At 33.0% G+C, this 22120-nt stretch overlaps 2 protein-coding genes across 2 annotated transcripts in view; one reads left to right on the forward strand and one right to left on the reverse strand.

Moving 5' to 3' along the window:
* Nucleotides 1–1754: 1754 nt before the first annotated feature.
* Nucleotides 1755–22120, reverse strand: part of RagC-D (Ras-related GTP binding C/D) — a 61150-nt gene continuing 40784 nt past the window's right edge. Inside the window, exons 4-7 of the mRNA XM_072537802.1 lie at nucleotides 11685–11821; nucleotides 10129–10271; nucleotides 9748–9896; nucleotides 1755–2006 (exon numbers count right to left, since the gene is read on the reverse strand). Of these exons, the coding sequence (XP_072393903.1) occupies nucleotides 1855–2006; nucleotides 9748–9896; nucleotides 10129–10271; nucleotides 11685–11821 (581 nt within the window). The 3' untranslated portion in view covers nucleotides 1755–1854. The remainder of the gene's footprint in view (nucleotides 2007–9747; nucleotides 9897–10128; nucleotides 10272–11684; nucleotides 11822–22120) is intronic.
* LOC140446880 (uncharacterized) lies at nucleotides 15445–16606 on the forward strand. Its single transcript, XM_072539458.1, has one exon. It carries the CDS (start codon nucleotides 15567–15569, stop codon nucleotides 16599–16601), a length of 1035 nt encoding a protein of 344 aa, XP_072395559.1. The 5' UTR covers nucleotides 15445–15566; the 3' UTR covers nucleotides 16602–16606.

A 22120-nucleotide genomic window follows, 5' to 3' on the forward strand; every position in this document is an offset into this window, starting at 1 on the left:
CAGCTCTTGTTAGTTGATTGATGATTCAGCCAAGATGTATGAGGAGAAACAGAACGTGTGTTACGATTATATAGATGGATTCTCACCAACAATGAAGAAATTCGCACATTGCTTGGATTGGTATTATGGATGGTACTTTACCAAATGCCTTCAATTTCACATTACTGGAAAAAAGATAACTATTTGTTGCACTAGTAAAGTAAGCAACTACATACCAAGAAACCGATTTCAACTTTTACTTAGTATGCTACATTTCTCTTATAATTCAAAAGCACAAGGCGACAGAATATACCTCTCTGTCCAACCCAGTTTGTATACATTGATAAATCTATGATTCCTTTGTTGGTCAGGCTTTCTTTCCGTCAATGCATTCAGAATAAAAGGCATCGTTACGGAATAAAAATATTCAAACTTTGTGCTGAATCATACCATACGTTGTAATTTAAAATATACTGCGGCAATGAAGAAATTGATGATATGCTAGTATCAGAGAAAGTGATTATGGATGTTAATGGCTCCTTATTAAAATTTTGGACGTACATTATTTACTGACAACTAGTACACGGGTGTACCACTCGCAAAAAGACTGCTTTAAAATTCTACTCATTTAGTTGGGACACTAAGTGCTAACAGGAAGCAAATACCATCTGAAGTAGTAAAAGAAAAGTTGTTGCTCGTCAAAACGGCTGTGGTATTACAGTTCTTAGATGAAAAGACAAAAGAGATGTTTTGTTATTAACCACTAAACATATAGATCAAGTTACTGGAGTGTATACTCGAAGTGGCATAAAATCTAAACCATGTGCCATAATAGAATGTAATATCGGCAAATCTACTATTGATTTATCTGACCAGATGGCATCCTACCATCGAGCTTTAAGATCTGTAAAATGGTATCGAAAAGTTGCATTCGAGATTATTCTAAATACAGCTGAAATAAACGCAATGTATCTGTATAATTCAGTGACAACAAACAAAAAAAATTAAATTTACAGAATTTAAAGAAGAGTTGGTGAAAAGTCTTCTAACAAAAAAGACAGCAGAAAGTTCTGAAAATATAAATCGTCACATTTTAGAGAAGACAAACAAAAGAAAAGATGCCAAAATTGCTATAAGGAAGTCGCGAAGAAAGAGGGACGATAAGAAGCACAACTAACTTCTAAAAAAGTGTGGATTTGTTGTAAACACCTTTGCACTGATTGTTTCTTTCAATTGCATTAATCCGTATTTTTGATGTGAATAAACACTATTTTTCTTTTTTCTTAAAATAGTGTATTATTTTGAAACATCCTTGCCAAAAAATAATAGACTATATTTCCAAAATTGATCTAGGAGGCGAACTGATATTTTATATGAAATTTTCATATAAACTATTAATCTTGTGTATCTGTACAGATACATACAATGATTAACTACATCAGCACGCTGTGCACCATATAGGTACAAAACCGTTCGCAAATAATGCTATGTACCAATATTGTTCACAAATAGTACTAAATCAGCTTGGCAGTCAACCTGTTAAATTTAATTTAGGCAGCCACATTCAAAATTAAATTGGGTGAATGTGACTGATTGTGCGGGGATGTCATGTCAAAGATAAACCGTCTAAATTTCAATATCATTGAGTACTGCAAATAAATCTCCGGTTACGAAATATTTACTAATTTGGATGAGACCTCTTAAGTTATTGTCAATATCAGGATTTCGGAATTTATGCACTTGTTAGACTTAAAAATCTATATCAACAATATATATCTACACAAAAAAACGTATATTTTGCAAAAAATCTAAAATATTAACAAAAAACAATCAAATATACAGGTACGCCATTGTAACAAATATAAACGTGGCAATTCACGTTGAATGTTCATCGCTAACTATGGTATTGCCGTTTACTACTGGACTGCCTACGGAGTTTGTCATGGGGGACGTCGGGTGCTTGTTTCGAAGTTCAAACACTTGTTGTATGGCGTTGCGGAAACACAAGAAATTGTAATCAATTATTCCTAAAAATTAATTGCCATTAGTATAATTTTAACAAAATTCATTATGTTATTATTATACAGAGCGTTTTATATAGAGAAGATAAAGACAGGAATTGGAATATTGATAATATCTAGGCATATTTTAAAGTATATATAAATTGCTTACATGTATATACAATAAATATAGTACATATACATATACAGGGTGAGTGGGAACTATAGGCATGTCTAATATACGTAAAAATAATTAAAAATAACTTATATATCCTTATTCGATTATCTTTTGTTTTGGAGTTATAGCGATAATAACACAAAGTTGTAATTTTTCATTATTTAAGTTTTAAATGTTGTTGTAGCACACTGCATTACAAAATTTGGCGTTGTTGTAATAAATGGATCTAATTGGTAATTAATTAATACCTTAAATGAAATAAAAATATGACAGTAGTTTTACAAAAACACAGTTATGTCCATATGTTCACATTCCTGTACCAGGTATCTGTAATTCGTTTTAATAATTTGTTGATTGCCATATGTTGGTAGAATTAAAGGACAGACTTTTAATGTAATGAAGTAATGTAATTAATTCCAATTCGAAGGACCATCCACTAAAGTGGGAAATAAGAACACAAGCATTAAACAATACGTAATTTAATTGCTACAACTAAGTTAAGAGCTAGCCAAAGTTTTACGCAAACTTTTTATATCTAAACCGCCGATTACTGTCCAGTTTAGACGAGTTCGCGAAACACCACACGAGAGCACTATTACAGTTTAAATATGTTACTAATAAAATTATCACATGTTTTGTTCAGTATTATTTATATATATATATATATATATATATATATATATATATATATATATATATTTATATATATATATATATATATATATATATATATATATTATATTCGGTAATATACTTGATTAATAATGAGCGTTTGTGAAACATGAGCCTTTAAACTATAAGGTATATAACAATAACTATAATCTGTCCCTCCTTGACTTTACAGTACATGAACATACGGCAATGCAATCCTTATGGGAGGTTTTAGCGCGGCGTTGCCAATTTTCTTCAAAAGAATTTTCAATCAACATTACCAGGGTCCTAAAAATGTTAAATTAAAACTATCCCGTTACAGTCAATAGCATTACAGTAAAACAATATTTTTCATTGTTTTTGTGTGATAGTCATTTTCGAAAAGTAATCCACAATTTTATAATCAATATGCGTAATAACTTTTTTTGGTAAAGAATGTTAGAATATCCAACATTAAAAGTGGATGTTGTTCTATGGTTGTTAATTTATGTATTGACAGTATAGACAGTTTTATCGTAAACAACAAATAAATATACGTATATCTAGAAAAATTTGTGCATTTTTTATATATCCTTTTATTTTTTAATAATATATGTGAGATTATTTCATCGGAAAATAATAAAATATTTTCCAGTAAAATTTAATTAGTAACGAAATAGCCCGCAAGAGGCGCTAAAGGGTATGCATGTAAGGGGTATCCATTTTAATTTCCTGCCAAAAGATGATTAGTAATGACCCCAGTCGCAAGAGGTGCTAATTAACGAAATTACTACATTGAGTTGCCTATCTATTTCTATATACTATATTATTTATCTATGGTTATAACGATTGAATTTATTAATGGAGAACGGGACTCTAAAACATCCTCAGGGGAAGGCATTGTCATTAGGGGAGAAACAAATCTTAGTCAACATGGTGAATTATCGTGTAAATCAAGGATATGATTCACTTTCAAAAATAATACAAACAGTGGCAGTAGAAACCGGCATTTCCGAAAAAACAATTTACTCTGTAAGAGAAGAAAATTCCTCGGCAATTGGATTACAATCAGCAAAGAGACGATCCAAGAACAAATTAACTTCATTATCGCGTGATAAAACTTGTGCATGATTTTTTCGTAAGAATACACCCCCAACATTATATTCTCTATTAGCAGTAGTAAATAAAGACGAACATCTACCTAATTTTTCTAGAACTACACTGCATAGACTAATTAAGGAGATGGGATTTGTGTACACAAAACGGGACAGAAAGTCAATGTTGATAGAAAACCCGAAATTATTTCTTGGCGCTATAGATATTTGCGAGAAATTCGTACATTTCGGGAACAAAACTACAACCTTGTATATTTGGATGAATCATGGGTAAATATTGGTCACAGTGTCAATTATGAATGGAAGGACACTTCCGTATCGTCACATAGTGATGCATTTGTTCGTGAACTCACTACAGGTTTAAAACCCCCTACTGCACGTGGCCCACGCTTCGTTTTACTGCATGCAGGAAGTAAAGATGGTTTTATTAATGGAGCCGAACTAACTTTTTTAGCAAACAAAAATAAAGCAGACTCGTGACGAAATGGATGGACCCCTTTTCGAAAATTGGTTTAAAACTAAACTTCTTCCAAATATTCCCGAAAAAAAATGTAATAGAAATGGACAATGCGTCGTATCACTCCAGGAAGTTGGAAAGAATTCCGAACAATTTTGGCAATAAGGAAGAAATAAAGGAGTGGTTGCGATCAAAGGATATTTATTTCGAAGAAGATTACCTAAAATCCGAACTGTTGGACGTTGTGTAGCTCATTTTAAATAGAAGTATGATGAGCGTATCGTAGATGAAATTGCAAAAAGTAAGAATGATTACTTCCATATTATCACTGTGAACTAAATCCGATAGAGCTGGTATGGAGTGAAATAAAATGATTCGTGGCAAGACATAACACACACTTTAAAAAGGAACAAGTAGAAAATCTAATACATGAAGCGTACTCTCAAGTTACTCCACAAAAATTGAATAATTACGTGCAACACGTAATTAGCATAAAAAAACAGATGTGGAATATCGATAATTAACTGGACAATATCGACCCAGTTATAATAAACCTTAATGACGACAGTGACAGTGAAAGCGAGGAAGACGGGAGTATAGAAGAAATGTAAAATACACAGTTTAAATACATTTTAATTATTTATGTAGGTACCTACGTATTTATTAAGGTTTAACATATTTATGCACATAAATACATTATTATACAAAATTATTTTTATTTTATTCACACAAAGGTATTTTTCGAAAAAAAAATGTTTTAGAACCCCTGACAGCCACAAAATGTCAATAATATTAATTCTAAGTTATTTATAGTTATCGTATATAAAAAAATATATTTGCTTTAAAACAGTTTCTGATAAAATTTGGTATCACTGTTAGTCATAGGAACCTGTACTGTAAAGTCAAGGTGAGACAGACCATTCTTCTTCTCCTTTGAGTGCCTCTCCTATCGGAGATTGAATATCATTAGGGCGATTCTAATTTTATTTACTGCTGTTTTGAATAATTCGTTAGTGGTACACCCAAACCACTCTCTTAAATTTCTCATCCAGGACATTATTCTACGGCCTGGATTTCTGCGTCCTTGGATTTTTCCTTGCATTATATTTTGTAGGAATGTGTACTTTTGTCGTCTCATCAGGTGGCCTATGTATTCAAGTTTTCTCTTTTTTATATTCAGTATAACTTCTGGATCGTTATTTATTCTGCGTATTAACTCATCATTTGTAATTTTATCCACCCAACTTATTTTTAGTATATGGCGGTAGCACCACATCTCAGAACTTTCAAGATTTTTAACATTCTTCTGTTTAAGAGTCCATGCCTCAACACCGTAAAGCAAAGTACTGAATACATAGAATTTTAACATTCTAGTTCGTAGCTGAATACTAATATCACGATTACAAAATAATTTTTTGATTTTTATAAGGGTAGACCTGGCAATTTCAATACGTCTTTTTATCTCGTGATTTTGGTCACCTGTTTCATTGATGGGGGTTCCCAAGTATTGGACAGACCATAGGTATACTCAATAAGCGAGAGTCTGAACTCTTAAACCAAAATTCGTCGACCATTTTGATCGAACACTAAGCTGACACTGACTAATATGCGAGAATTTAAAACTCTAACCAAAAAGCGACCAGCTAAGCTAGGATACAATGTGACACTGACTACGTGACTACTTTCAAATTATCACTGCCTCACTTATCAGGGGTCAGGGGAAATTTCTTTGAAATTTCTGTTAGGTAGCTAAAAACCACTTTAGAATGATTGCTAACCGGGGAATTTCTAGGTATCAGTTGGTTAAAAACAGTGGAGTTGAAAACGTGATTTACCGTTTCTTTAAGCTACTACAAAATGCCACATACTTATTCAAATTGTGATTATGCAAATATGGTGTTTGTTTATGGGTTTTGTAATAGAAATGCTAGAGCTGCTGTTGAATATTATCGACAACGGTTTCCAAATGGGAGAACTCCAAATAAAAATGTATTTATTAGAACTTTCAACAAACTATGCCATACCGGAACGCTTTCTAGTTAAAAAATAATCTCGGAACGTACTTTCCGACAAAGTTTACAAGAAATAGAAAATATTTGGGATTCAGTAGAAGATGATCCAGGGATCAGCTCACGAAGAATTGATACTCATTTGAGCAATCATCTAAATAGAGATACCAACAAACTTTATGAGCAAGGCTTATATCCATACCACCTACAACGTGTACGTACAGCACCTACAACCTGAAGATTATGCAAGCTATATGCAATTTTTTCGATGGATACATAATAATCGTGGAGTTGTATCGCGCATACTTTATACCGATGAAGCAACATTCACCCGAGGCAGCACTTGGTCAGACGAAAAATTGAAAATTGAAGCTAATTTTCAGCACAAATTTTCGGTGTGGTGTGGTGTAATCGATGGTTCTTTAATTGGCCCTTTCATATTTGAGCACCGTCTTACAGGAGAGGAGTACTTGAATTTTTTACAGAATTAATTACCAAGACTCCTACAGAACGTTCCACTAAACATCAGAATGCAAATGTTAAAACAGCACGGTGGAGCGCCTATACATTTTGCTAATCAAGGCAGACAACATTTAAACACACCATTTCTAAAGCGTTGGATTAGTCGCACTGGCCCTATTAATTGACCTCCTATATATATATATATATATATATATATATATATATATATATATATATATATATATATATATATATATATATATATATATACAGTGATGAGTGCCTTAAGAACCGGCAAAATAACGGAAAAGATAGAAAACATAACACGTTGTGAAATAAAAAGAGATGAAAGTAGTAGAGGTGGGAAATTATCGATAAACACCTCTAATTTACATTAAATTACATTAGGACTATCGATAGTTTCCCACCTTTAGACGTTAGCTTATGAGCTAGTTGACTTCAGTCATAATATTACAAGTATGACGTCGAATATTTACATTTTTTAAATTTCGCATAAAGTAAAAACTGATTGAAGGCAATAAAGCAAATGTAAGTAAACAGTTTAATTAGTAGTAATTTGATAATTAATTCTGTTTTGACGAATACAGAATAACACGCTATGATAATTCTGTATTGAGAAGAGTGTATGCGACGTCTCAAATCATAGTTTATTATTGATCAATACTTTAATTTTGGATAAAAAAATACTCGTACTTAAACTGTTTTTACTTACATTACGTGATACGTATTACTATGACTGAAGTCAACAAGCTCATAAGCTAACGTCTAAAGGTGGGAAATTCTAATGTAATGTAAAGTAAATTATAGGTTAATATCGATAATTTCTCACCTCTACTACTTTCATCTCTTTTTATTTCACAACGTATTATGTTTTCTATCTTTTGCGTTATTTTGCCGGTTCTTAAGGCACTTATCCCTGTATATACAAGAAATACTGGATATTAGAGACTGTCGATATAAACAAACAACACAGTTTATTAGGGCTGCATAAACTGTGTGTTTGTATATATATATATATATATATATATATATATATATATATATATATATATATATATATATATCTTCGTCATCATCATCATCATCATTCAAAGCATATTTTACCGATTGTGGTGTAGCCTCCGTTACATATTCATTCTTCATATCTGCCCTCGCTTTTCTGTGCCATCTGTGCATGTGTGCCACATTTCTTGTACCGGCTTGTTTCCTTATGTCATAGTCCCATCTTAAATTTGGACGTCTGCTTGGTATCTTGACGCCTCTTGGATACCACAGTGTAATTCTACCGGATCACCTATTGTCAGTTCTTCTCACTAAATGTCCCGCCCACTGCATTTTAGAGATTTAATTCTATGGATTACATCAATAACCTTGGTGTTCTGTCTGATCCATTCTTGCTCCATTGTTCGATCTCTCTTTGTTATACCTAGCACGCATCGCTCCATTGACCTTTGAGTGACTTTGAATTTCCGATATTACCTCTTTATTTAGTGTCCAAGTTTCGCAGCCGTATGTCATGACTGGTAGTATACACTGATCAAACATGCTTTTTTCTTCAGGTGGATTGGCATCTTCGATTTGAATATAACTGAATTTCTACCAAAAGATGTCCAAGCTAGTTTCATTCTTCTGTTGATTTCTGGAAATAAGGAACCGGATTTATGTATTAATTGTCCCACGTATACATACTCGTCTACTGTCTCAAGTGCAGTGTTGTTTATTATTACATCTTGGACATCCACTAGCTCGTAGTACATGGTTTTTGTTTTTGTCAAGTTGATTTTTAGGCCAACTTCATTGCTAGCTGCATATAGGTCGCTTATAAGTTCTTGTAGTTCTGCAGGATTATTAGCAATCAGAACGATGTCGTCTGCAAATCTTAGATGGCTGAGCATCTATCCATCAATGGATATTCCTTTGTTCTGCTAGTTCATTTTGCTGAATATATTTTCTAGAGTTGCAGTGAAGAGCTTTGGTGATGGTTTGTTAATGCCTTGGTTGGTCAAATCTTCTATTACTACCTTGGGATATATAGAATCGAAAGCCTTCTCGAAATCTATGAAGGTTAATGCTAGCGGTATTTCATATTCTTTAGCTCTACTCATTAGTTCTCGAAGTGTATGAATATGATCTATGGTACTGAATCCATTCCTGAAGCCAGCTTGTTCTCTCGGCTGTGCAGCATCTAATGCGTTTGTTAATCTGTTGTTGATGATCTTTGTGAATATCTTGTATACGATTGGTAGTAGATCAGGGATGCTGAAATGAGCAATATATATAGAAAGAGAAAAAAAAAATGAGAAATATATATATATAGCTCAGAAGAAAATCATGAAAAGGGCAAAATATCTGCTGGGAAGTAAACCAACGGAAAACGATAACTAGCTCATACAGCAATGTCACAAAAGTATTCAAGATGACGATAGTACACAGACGCCATGCTGATAACAACCAAAGGCTGTTGATGTTGTGAGCGGTATGGAAGGTCTGTGAACAAACTTGACTGTAGTCGATACCAATAACATGACTAAGCGCCTCGTGCTCCTTGTCGGTGTCTTTGAGAAAGATACTGATAAAGTAATTATCAAGATCCGCCTAGGAAACAAAATAAAGACCTTAAGACAAAAGAATGGTCATTGAAAAATTGAAAGATCGGGAAAGATGGACAAATTCTAGTCGACTCGATAGAAGAGGTATCTTACAAAGCAATAATGATTGCTCATTTCAAGACATATTGTAGAGTTGGAAAGGTATCCTTTAAGACAATCAGATGCCTTGATAACTAGAATGAGAGTCCTACAATCAAGCCTCCAGTATAGTCAGGCAGGCAAATAAAAACAAATTGTGTATACATAAAATAAAAAAGTACCAGAAAAAGGCTAAATCGAATTCTTACCTTTATGATCAAAATTGTCTTCCCTTAATATACAAACTAACGCTAAAAACTTATTTACTTCTCTTAAATACAAAACTGTTCCGTTATTTAACTTTATCAAACTGGAACTTTGTTCGTCAAAGGCCGCTGGATCTTGTTCCTCTTTAATTCTAAAAATAAAAAAATGATTACGTACATAATAGGCATATTGTGTTAAAGATACCAACATGTTACAAAGTTGATATTGTTCGTGCAAAATCCTTCTGTCTCTGCTCACCAATACAATTGAAACTCTAGTTATATTTTGACTTCTGATCTTTTATGTGAACCTGATCTTATGATCTTTTATCAGTTGCTTTAAAATATGGAAAATGAGCGGTATGTATGTATAAAAGTACTTACCCATATATCCAAGAAACATCTATCACTACATCGATCATATCACAACATAATTCGTAGCTTTGCATATCCACCGGTGTAGAATCTGTTGCAATGTAAATCTTTGAAACTACATCGAATAAAAACGATTTTTCAATTGCTGAGTTCTAAAAACAAAATGCGTATTTCGAATAAAAACTGTAGATTAATATTTAAAAACATTTTGTGCAAAGCAGGGAATACCGAAGAAATACAAAATGAATTAAAAAGCAAGCAAAAAAACATAAAGCATATTGTGATAAAGTTAAAAATATCAGAGCTTTCAAAAATATTTGTCTGTCAGTCTGCTGCAAGAATCAATGTAAAAGTTGGGTCACGTGAGAAGTATTTAGTGAATGGTTCCATAAAGACTTTGTTCCAGAAGTCAAAAATGTATGAAAAAATCTAACTAGCCCATTAAAGCTTTACTCCTACTTGACAATGTTCAAGTCCACCTAAATAACCAAAAACTTACATTAAGCGGTCGAAATATCCAAACCATTTTCCTACCACCAAACTGCATACCTTTACTGCAGCCGATGGATTCAAAATGATATCCAAAAAGTCAAGTCCATATTACTTCACAGTACGGTGACATAACGCAAATTTTTAAGCATAGAGAGCTCTGTTTCACTTGACTTAATCCAATTAATCGTGGAAAACGCTATGGCCTACAATGAATGCTGTATCATAAGAATGTTATACTGAAGATAATATAACTATTACCGATAGATTTTAAAATTTATCAGAAATAAAATTCGAGATAAGTAAAGATTTCAATTTTTTAGGGACAAAAAAAGCAGTACAAGAAGAAGAAAGCCTAGTAGAAATATTGGATCCACCAACTACAAGTGTAAAAGTAAAACTAGAGACAGCATTTAATTGTTTCAATACCTGCATAATATGGCCTAAATAAAATGGTGTATTTGCCAAAGATATAATAATTCTTCGAAACATGTGAAATCAAGGATTACAAGTTGCACAAAAACAAACCTCAATTAAGAATTATTTGAAACTATGTTAGGCGTACGACTGGCAACTGAAATACAAAATATAGTTCACAAGAACACTTAGGAGGATTTTCGGTCACAAAAGTGTAGAAGAAACTAAAAGGATATTGCTACTTCATCTTTTATTGAAGACGTTTTGTTTATGAATCAATACACATCATCAGTTCATAATGATTTGCAGCTATCAATATTCAACATTTTTTTGAAGAATAAACAGAACTAAGTCAGTTTTTATGGTCTTGGTGACTTTTATAATCCTGAAACAGAACGATGACAGATGGAACACAATTAGAAACAACGAAGAGAAAGACTACAACTTAGTCATATGAACAAAATAAATAAACAGATAAAACAACAAAATTAATGCAATTAGCTCAAAATAAAGAACTATAGAAGAAAGGTCAGGTCTCTGTCCGAAGACGGATATTCTTGGCTGATCAGATAGATAAATACCTCTAACCTTTCTGCTAAAAAATTGTATGCGCCAATTCTTACCTAAATATACTTTATAAAAATATGTAGTATACTCACCGTGTTTAAAATGTTAAGTAAATTTTCTAATGCTGGCAACTGTGGAATTAGTTTTTGTACAACTTTGGAGAAAGCTTCGAAGATTGAGTGGTCATATATAGACGTGAGATGAAAACTGAGATGGATTTGATCATAACCTGAAAATATGTCTCTTTAAATACTAATTAAAAGCTAATTTAGCGTGTTTTTCCGCATGTTTTCAGTGGGCCTACTTACAAGCGCGTGACATAAAAAATATAAAGTTATTATAAATGTTTATGAGCTAAAAAGTCAGCCCTTTTTCAAACTGTGTTAATAACAAATTGATAAAATGTTGAAATTGTTTTAATATACATATCTTAAAATTGAAGCCTCAAAGAATCGATTGCGATCTGCTAAATATATCTGAGTCACTGTTTGGCAAGTACAGTTATTTAAATAATCGGTTTCCGGGAAAAATAAATTGAATAACTTACAAACTACCTACTTGGTCGATCTAGTTCACAATCATTAATTGTCATAATTTCAAGTAGTTATATTACATGTCGTGTCATTATGCAAAAATAAAGTTAATTATACTAACATTTATAATTACTGCAAAAATAAGCGTTTTTTGACGTGACAACGTCTTAAATTAGGTTGTGGCTCGGAGTCACTCATGAAAAAGTGTAACACCCGCTCACGTCTGTTACGATGAGTCACCGAACGAGAGAGAGGCCCGCCGGACCGGCGAATGCCTTGCGTCTCTCTCCCACTCAAACATGATCGGTCCGCTGGGCGCGCAGCACTAGAGAATTAGGCGCGTTGAATCGGTGCGTGCTTGTGTCTCTGTCTTTCTCGAGCGTTCTTGGCGTTGGAAAACCGAGAAAGCGTCATAATACAAGTTCACACGTGTGGTTAAAGTATCGTCAGCTGTGTCTGTAGTGAAAATGTGGAGTGCTTAGATTCGTCATTTACAACAACTACAACAATAAAGGTTAATAATTGTACACTAATATTTCATTATCGTAAACTATGATTGATTGATTGTTAGATTGACACAAAAGTTGAGAAACTGAGTTTATAGGTTATGTCATACTATTGACAAATGTTGATAGTGTTAAGTAAATTATTAGTTTAAATCACTCTGCAATCAATCGTAATTCAGTCGATTGAGAAGAAACAGCGCGTTTTAACTGCAAACAACTATTGTGCAATTTAATAATATTCATATCAATAAATATTCTACCGAGAAAAAGACGTTGTCACGTAAAATCTTCGCCCGTAAAACCGACTTTACAGGCAACCGATTTTTTTGCAATTATCTCGGCTAATCGTCAATGTATTTTAATTTAGAAGCTCACAAATTAAAGAACTTTTTAAGATCTACAAATGTTATTTGAACTATTTTTCTCTAAAATGGATAAGAAACGTTTTATAAGTAAAAAATGATTTTTTTACTTTTTTTAAGATTTTTTTCTTGACTAGTATAATAAGACGAATGAAGAGTTAACCGTTCAGTAGACGCAGTTTGACTAGGAGACCGGTGGTAGTCAATGACGGTCAATTCTAAAGCCAATCGGAAACTTTTCTATTTCTTCTGCTTCTTTTGATAGGTACATTTATCGACTGTGTATCATTGCAGTGTTGATACTCGAACTGTAAGTTTGTAATTTGTAAAACCGGTACAGTGGACCGTGTGCGACTAGAGAAGTAATAGAATTTTGTGACTTGTAAGTAATTGTTTTATAATAAAACTTTATTTTTCAAATATTATGAATTATGAAAAAGAGCAAGAAAGATTGATGAATATGATGATGAAGAGGAATCAGGAGAAGAAGATCATGTAGAAGCAAACTTAGAGGGAAGCGATACGGGACAGGAAAATGAGGAATTACATGATGAGACAGATTTTGCCATTGGTCCATATTTTTTGGGCAAAGATAATAAAACAAAATGGGCTAGGCATATTGCCCCTAAGAACGTCAGAACTCGAAGTGAAAATCTATTTGATACTGATATGTTGCAAATAATTGTTGATGGGACCAATACAAAAATAGAAGCAGAAAAGCAGAAGTTCAGTCGCGATCGAGATATATACCCAACAAACATTGATGAAATTCGTGCCCTTTTAGGTCTCTTATATCTTGCAGGTATAAAAAAGGCAAGTCACCTTAATACAACAGACTTGTGGAAAATGAAAGGCACTGGTATAGAGGTTTTCTGACTGACCATGACTATGAGAAACTGATGCTATCAATACAAGGCATGATAGAGTTAGTTTGGATAAATTAGCGCCAATAAGAGATCTTATTACCAAGTAAAACGAAAATAAAAAAAAATGTTTCTCTCGGTCGAAATACGTAACTGTGGACGAAAAATTGAAGGCTTTTAGAGGACGGTGCTCGTTCCGCCAGTGCATACCAAGTAAACCCAATAGATACGGTATAAAAATACTTGCACCGTCTGATGCGAAGTTATTTTATACCAGTAACATGGAAGTATACGTTGGCAAAAACCAAGTGGGTGGTCCATACTATCTGGACACTAGTACCAAGGCAGTGGCGGAACGGGCCTGTTAACATTTCTACGGTTCTAAGAGAAATATTGCCACCGACAATTGGTATACCAGAGTTGATCTTGGTATAAGCTTGAAGAAAAATGGTTTAACTTTTTTGGGAACAATAAAAGTAAATAGAAGGACGACCTATTGGCTCTAGTACATTTGGATTTGGTTCAAGAGGAACATTAGTTTCACATAAATAAAAAAAAACAAAAATGTTCTGTTATATTCCACTATGCACCATGGAGACGACGTTGATCCTGTAACTGGAAAACCGGAAGTCATATTAGCATACAACAGCACAAAAAGCGGTATTGATACCGTAGATAAATTATGCGCACAATATGGCACGTTGTAGTAGAAGATGTTCTATGGTTGTTTTGTACAGCCTTTTAAATGTTATGGCAATAAATTCCTTTGTTATTTACAATTGTAACATTCCAAATCCCACAAAGATCCGACGAGAAGTTTTGACAAATTTAGCATTTAGCCTTATGTACAACCACCAGAAGAATCGAAGCCAAAATGTCTATATACCCAAGACAATAAGAATTCGACTTAAAAAGATCTGTTATTTGGATGAAGATGTCGTCCCAGTTCAAAGAACTCCGCCAGAAATTGGGAGCTGTGGTGACTGTGACTGTAAAAAGAATCGAAAAACGAAATATTTTTGTTCGATTTGTAAAAGGTATCTTTATTTGGAACATGTAAATCCAATTTGCAGTGACTGTAACAATATTCCGGCTTAATTTTATTATGTTTTTTGCCAGCTCTTATATTTTGTATGATAAGTCTTAGTGAAATGTTTTATTTTTGTTCTTGATAGTTCTTGAAGACTGATAATGTTATGTTCTAATTTTAAATTAATTGTAATTTGTTTAATAAAAAAGAGAATAAATCAAACTATTACAAAAATTGTGGACTATTTTTTGTGCTATTTAATTATATATATATATAATATATATATATATATATATATATATATATATATATATATATATATATATATATATATATATATATATATAATTGAATAATGTTTTTATTCGTTGAACCTTTCTGTAAACTTTTATGACCTATTTTTTTTTAAATATGTGTCAGATAAACAAAACATAATTATCATTAAAAATGGCTCTGATTAAGGTTCCAATTTAAGTTTTCGCTACTTTTTATCTCGTTATCTCTGTAGCGCACGTGACTACTAGTTCTTTCTACATATTTTTTACGTTAAATAAGATAAATGGCGTATTAAGGTCAAAGTGTGTGAATGTGAAATTAGTTGATAGTTGTTGTCGACATTATATAATTAACAGCGAGCATCGGTCGACTTAACCTTAAAATAAGTTTTGACACGAAACACAATGGCAGATTGTCTAAGAAAAAATTTACTAATAGGTATCGGACATCCTTTATTGGATATGACGGCAACAGTTGAAAAAAGCTTTTTACTTGAATACAATTTAAAAGAAAATGACGCTGTAATAATGTCTGAGAATCATAAAAACCTGCAAAATAGATTACTAGAAAGATATGAAGTTGCTTATACAGTGGGTGGTAGTATACAAAACACGTTGAGAATTGTACAATGGATAACAGAATTACCGAATGTCACAACATTTTTTGGATCGGTGGGAAATGATCAATACGCTAAGATATTATATGAGCAAGCTTTATTGGATGGAGTAAATGTCAGATATAAATATATTAGCGGAGAACCTACGGGTACCTGTATCGTTTTGATAACTGGTGAAAATCGATCTTTATGTACTAACCCTGGAAGTTCCAAATATTTTGATTTCGCACATTTACTTAAGACTGAAAATCAGTTTTTATTAGATACAGCTAAATATTATTATATGGGTGGATTCTTTTTAAATGTAAGCCTAGAAACAGTAAGAGGAATCTCTAAGTTAGCAGCTAAAGGTGACCGACAGTTTTTGTTTAACTTGAGTGCACCTTTTATTTGTTATCAGCATAGGGACGTCTTGCTGGAATTATTACCGTATATAGATGTCATTTTTGGAAATAAATCTGAAATAGAAGCCCTTTCTTCTTGTTGTGAATTAGAAGGAAACACCATAGATGAAACCATTGTTTTATTGTCAAATTGGAAAAAAATAAATAGTTCAAGGTTAAGATTAGTTGTAGTAACGCAAAGCGAAGAGCCGGTTCTAGTAGGTATTGATAAAAGAGTATTAAAATTTTCAGTACCTAGTTTAAAAAATAAGATCGTTGATACTAATGGAGCTGGAGATGCTTTTGTAGGTGGATTTCTATCACAATTTATCCAAGATCAAGCAATAGAAACATGTATAAAATGTGGTATCTGGGCGGCATCTCAAATAATACAGCAGATTGGGTGTACATATACAGGCAAAGCTAATTTTCAAATATAGTTAAAGTTACTCCAAGATTTGTGTTTTATTATTATCCTAAGTAGCAAAATCCAACAAAGAAATCCATAGATGACTACTTCAGTGGCGGATCCAAAAATATTTGACGGGGGGGGGGGGTCATAGGTTATCTTGATATAGGATTTAGATTTTTTTGCACCTTTCAGTGGCTGATTCCCAGAAAATTTTTTCGGGGGGAGGGTTCAAGGGTCTTGAGGGTGATTTTCATATAGGATCTAGAGTTTTGCACCTCGACCCTTTACGATTGATATGATTTGTGCCTCATGTAAGGGAACCATTTTGAGGGAGATTTTGATATAGAATCTAGATTTTTGCACCTTGCACCTTTACGATTGATATGATTTGTGTCTCATGTGAGGGAACCATTTTCTCACTAATTATTTTAAGCGATATATTAAACCAATGAGAAGTTATTAAAACCCAAATACTCTACGGGTGCAAAGAAGGGTACAACATTAAGGAGTCTTAAACTTAAACAAAAAAAAAATAATTTAAACCCACATACTCAGTAAAATCAAGTGTACAAGATTATTAAACCAAAGAAAAGTTATTAAAATATAAATACTAAAAAATCCAGGAATGTCAATTTAAACTAGGTATTCCTAATAAACTCTATCTTATCGTTGGATATCCGATATTAATTTGTAAAAACATTCATTTATTCCTTATTGCTATACGGAGTGGAAACATGGACTCTCGGAATTACGAGGCGGAAGTATGAGGCGTATAGAAGCCTTTGAAATATGTGTTTTTCGAAGGATGCTGAAGATTTCGTGGACAGAGCACGTGACCAACAATGAGGTGCTGAGAAGAATTAGGTCTGAGAGAGAACTCCTAAATATTGTAAACAACAGAAAAACGAGACATATTTACAGAGAAGAAAAATATTACTTTCTACGACTCATAATGGAAGGGAAAGTAGATGAAGATGTAGAAGAAGTAGAAAAAGATGTCCAGGTCGAAGAAAATGCTCCTGGCTGAAGAATGTAAGAGACTGGACAGACATTCGATACTAAGAACAGCTCAAGATAGAGAGCAATTTGCTGTAGTTATAGTCACCCTTCCGTAATTAAGAAGGAACCTTAAGATGAAGTGTAAACAGCATTTTATTTAAATTAATTTATTCAACAAAAAACATAATATAATTTAAAAATAGTTATTTTTATAATTAGGTTTATTAGGCTACAAGTGAGTGAAATATTTTTTTACTCGGTATTGAAATTTTTCTCATACTAATGAATTGTCAGCAACAGCCGGCAACGAGTGGTAAATAAAAGTTCAGTGATTAAAATTTCTATAAAAATGAGATAAGATATTATATAATTTTATAAAATGTATTCTTTTCGCCTATCCGATTTAGCAAATCGCTCTATGATTGCATCAACATCTAGAGAAATTTCAGGATACACACTGATGAGTTGGTTAACCAGTTAACCTTTCCTCCGAAGTTCTATTTCTAAGCCTAGTCTTTGGACACTTAAGCGTAGAAAAAATTACGCTCTGCTGTTGCTGCACTGACTGGCAGTGTAATTAATATTTGCAGGAATATTCTGGTATTTGGATACATATGAATATCGCAGTTTTCTAATACTTAAGATATGTCCATTAATATACTGGAAGGTGTCAACAATTGTTTTTAATGCAACTTTATCTTCTGATGTGTTATCAGTTTTAGGTAAAACAACTCAAAGATTAAATAGATTCATAACTTTCGGTGAAAGTCGTTCTTCTAAATCAGTTAAGATATTGTCTAAAAGGGGTAAAAGAATAGATCTTTGGAAATATTCTTCGCAAGAGTTAGCAGGTTGGTTTTGACGACAGGTTTGACGAAAAACTATACGAGGCATCTTCAATTCAATGTCTAGTTGTTCAGCTATTTCCTTTACTTCATAGTAAAGTTTGATAAAAAAAAAGAGTTCAGCATTTGATCTTTTATTTTGAAGAATGCATTTAGTGTCCTCTATGGCCTCAGTAGCCTTCTTCAAATCTAATTTTGGTATCTGAAGACGACGACTAAGTGATACAGTTGTACCTAAAACATCACTAAGACGAACTACTGGAATGAGAAATTCTGGGCTCCTAATAGTTTCATCAGCTGACATTTTACTGTCCTTTCACGTAAAAATTGTTTCAAGAGCGTTGTATATTTTGATGATGGATTCGCCCTGGAACTGTAGGTGACCTTCATGCCTTTCAACCCAACGAGTTTTGCAAATACCTTGAACAATAGCCCCCAGTTCCTTTATTTGTATTCACTAACGTATCAGACAGAGCTAATGCAACAACAATATTCACTTTGATATTTATTATAGATAAATTATAAAATGTAGCACACCGTCTCAACAATTATAATACATATTCAAATTACAAACAACCATTTCGCCACAAACACAACACTTTATTTTTAAAATAAGCTTTTAAGTCACTGGAAACACAATTGTCTATAGTCTATAGGCTCAAAATAATCGCTTACAACTGCTTGTCGTGCAGTCCTGTCAGCTTCTTCGTTTTCCATTATTATGACGTGTGAGGTACTCAAAAAAATTGAACTCTTCTTCCATGTTGATGAGCTTGGGAGAGCTGGTGTTTTAGTAACTTTTCAAAAGAATGTTTTGGAAAAATATGTTTTAATGAGTTTGGAGAACTAAGGGAATCTGTTATGATCAGGGTTTTTGTGAAGGTAAGCTCTTTAAAAATGTTTCACAGCACGGTATATAGCGTAGAGCTCAGCTGAATATGTGCTACATACTGGGGGTAGACGGAAAAGAAGATTGTTTTCTGAGGAAACGATTGAAGCCCCCACTCCGTCTTCGAACTTGAATGCATCTGTATAAGTTTTATAGTAGTCGGGGTACTTTTCTAAAAGGGGTTCGAACTTTAGCCGGATAAGGGAATTGTTTGTACTGGATTTATCGAAATAGGCCAGAGATGTATCACAGATTTAGTAAATCGATCAGCCAAGGCTCAGAGTATTTAATATCCGAGCAGAAAACATCCGGAAAATTAGTGTTTAGATTTTGAAGTATGGATTTAATTCTTTCGTAATTTGGTTTTTTAGTATAGCGAATATCTTGGAATGTATTTACATATTTATTTGTAAAAGTATTTTGATATATTGGTTTTGAAATATTACAAGCGACTGAGTCTGCATGTGATAGGGCGAGAAACATGCGGCGGTGATGTAGCGGTGGTTCTCCTAAAGAGCATAAATGCTGGGTACCTGGGAAGTTGGTAAAACCCCTGTAATTACTCTAAGACTTTTATTATGAATGACATCTAATGATTTAAGAAGAGATTTATTAGCAGTGGAATAGGCAATTGCTCCATAATCTAGCTTAGAACGTATTAAAGATTTATACAGAAGAAGTAGAGTGGATTGGTCTGAGCCCCAGTTTTTGTTACAAAACATTTGATCTTTTATTACAAAAAAGGATGAGTTGTGATCTTTCCATGTAAGCTTTGAATCAAAGATTATCCCAAGGATTTGTGACGATCTCTAAACTCCAGCTGTTTCTCCTAAAAAAACTCAGGGTTGGGGTTGTGGCTTTTATTTTATTGTAATCAGAAAAAAATTGAGAATTCATTTTTTAAATCAAAAATAAGGTGTTCTATTAAAGAACTACAACTTTGATTTGACATCCGCGTTAGAGAAGACTTAGTACTTCAATCATTTTAAAATAGATAAGAGATCTAAAACTTTTATTAACATCTTTTTTCATATACTATTCATATAGCAGGTATTTTATAATAACCTAACCTGTACTATTTTAAGTAAAGAAAAAAATTCGAGAAATTTTGACTGAAACCTCAAAATTAATGGGTACATTTAGAGGGTAAATATGTTTATTATACATATTCTGCTACTCTTCTTTAAGTTTATTAGCCCCTTTTTCGTTTAATTGCTACTAGTTAAGTGTACTCTCGGGAATACCAGAGGAGGAGGAATAGCTGCTCCAGATGCTCCAACAATAGAGCATTCCACGTTCGCCACTTGTAGTCTTACTAACCTGTCGTATACCTCTTTCTGCAAACACTTTTTGGAACTTTTGAACTGAAACGGTTCCTGTCTCATGTAAATTATAGATGCGACTACCATCTCCAAACACCGGGAAACGCTTTAAGACGGTTTCAAGTTTACTGAAAAAAATTTAAACGTTAAATTTATTGAAACCGGTTGCCCTTGCAGGACTCCAACTTTCTGGGGCCCGGAGGGATAAATTATTGGAATAACGTTTCTGAAATCCTTTCATCCAGGCAAGTGAAGCGATTTTTGATGTATGCCAGTTTGCTGGAACCACTATATTATTGTAGGCTGCGGCATCATATGACAGTTTTCGGGTATCTTCTCTTGATAAACGGACGTTTTCGTCTTGCTGATGTTTTTTTACATATATGTGGACAGTTTGGAAAGATAGTCCTTTCATTCCTGCTGCTTGCCGTATAAAGGTGCCACCTTGTACTATCTCGATAGCCTGTTTCATCAGATCTTCATAGAATCTTCCTATTTTCCGATTTGTTTTATTTTTTCTTGGCATTTTCTTTCTGTAAGAGAAATTATTTTCTCTTGCAGAAAGAAACAGTGACAGTAAAGGAACAGTGAGACGCGTCTCACTGTTCCATAAAAATTCGTTAATAAAAGTCGATTAAACAAACTAATAAAATGTATACCAAAATCGTTTGTTTTAATTTAATCGTCTTGTAAAATGGTTTACTTTTTAGTTAAAATAACTTACCTTATCTAAAAAACTTCAATTTCCGTGAAAACACCGGCCACGTAGATACGGTATATTTACTACGATGCACTATTTCGAATGACCAGCGATAACTAAAACATTTCTTGTTGAATCTCAACGGTTTCTTGTTTGCTTCACTCCAAGGTGGTAATAGGCATGTTCGTTTAGTTCTACCGGATAATATCGAACGTAGTAAGCTCTACGGAGTTTGTCTCAATGTTCCGATCGTCTCACTGTACCTACCTTTTCCCTACTTAAAATTTTCGTCACCCACTTTAGTAAAACAACTACAATTGCTTAAATATTATCGAAATTCCTTCCGTTTAGGTAATTTTCTACTTTGATTAACATATTCCTTATTTATAATAAATTATTTTTTCTTTATTGGAAATTTTCCATGGATAAGTTTTTGCAACCTTTTTGTAAGTCTTCGTTTCATTAACTGAATGATCATTAGTTGGCATCTCAAAAGCCTCTTTTATTATAACCAGGAAGTTCATCGTTATTTTCATTAGTAATTGCACTAATGCAACTGCACTAATAAAATAATAAGGAAGACAACAACACAGTTTTAGCTGATTGATACAAATGGCACTTAGTCTAGTGAAGTGTAAAATCGTCTATATAATATATCGTTGGAGTCGACTTTTTCTTCTTATATATACGTAGTTTTAATTTATAGGTTAGAAATCGATGCAAAAGAATTTTTAATGTTGGTATTTTAATCAAACGTTTATCCATTATTTATAAAATTTATTATATTTAACA

This window comes from Diabrotica undecimpunctata, chromosome 7, assembly GCF_040954645.1.
Source record: "Diabrotica undecimpunctata isolate CICGRU chromosome 7, icDiaUnde3, whole genome shotgun sequence".
Lineage (NCBI taxonomy): Eukaryota > Metazoa > Arthropoda > Insecta > Coleoptera > Chrysomelidae > Diabrotica > Diabrotica undecimpunctata.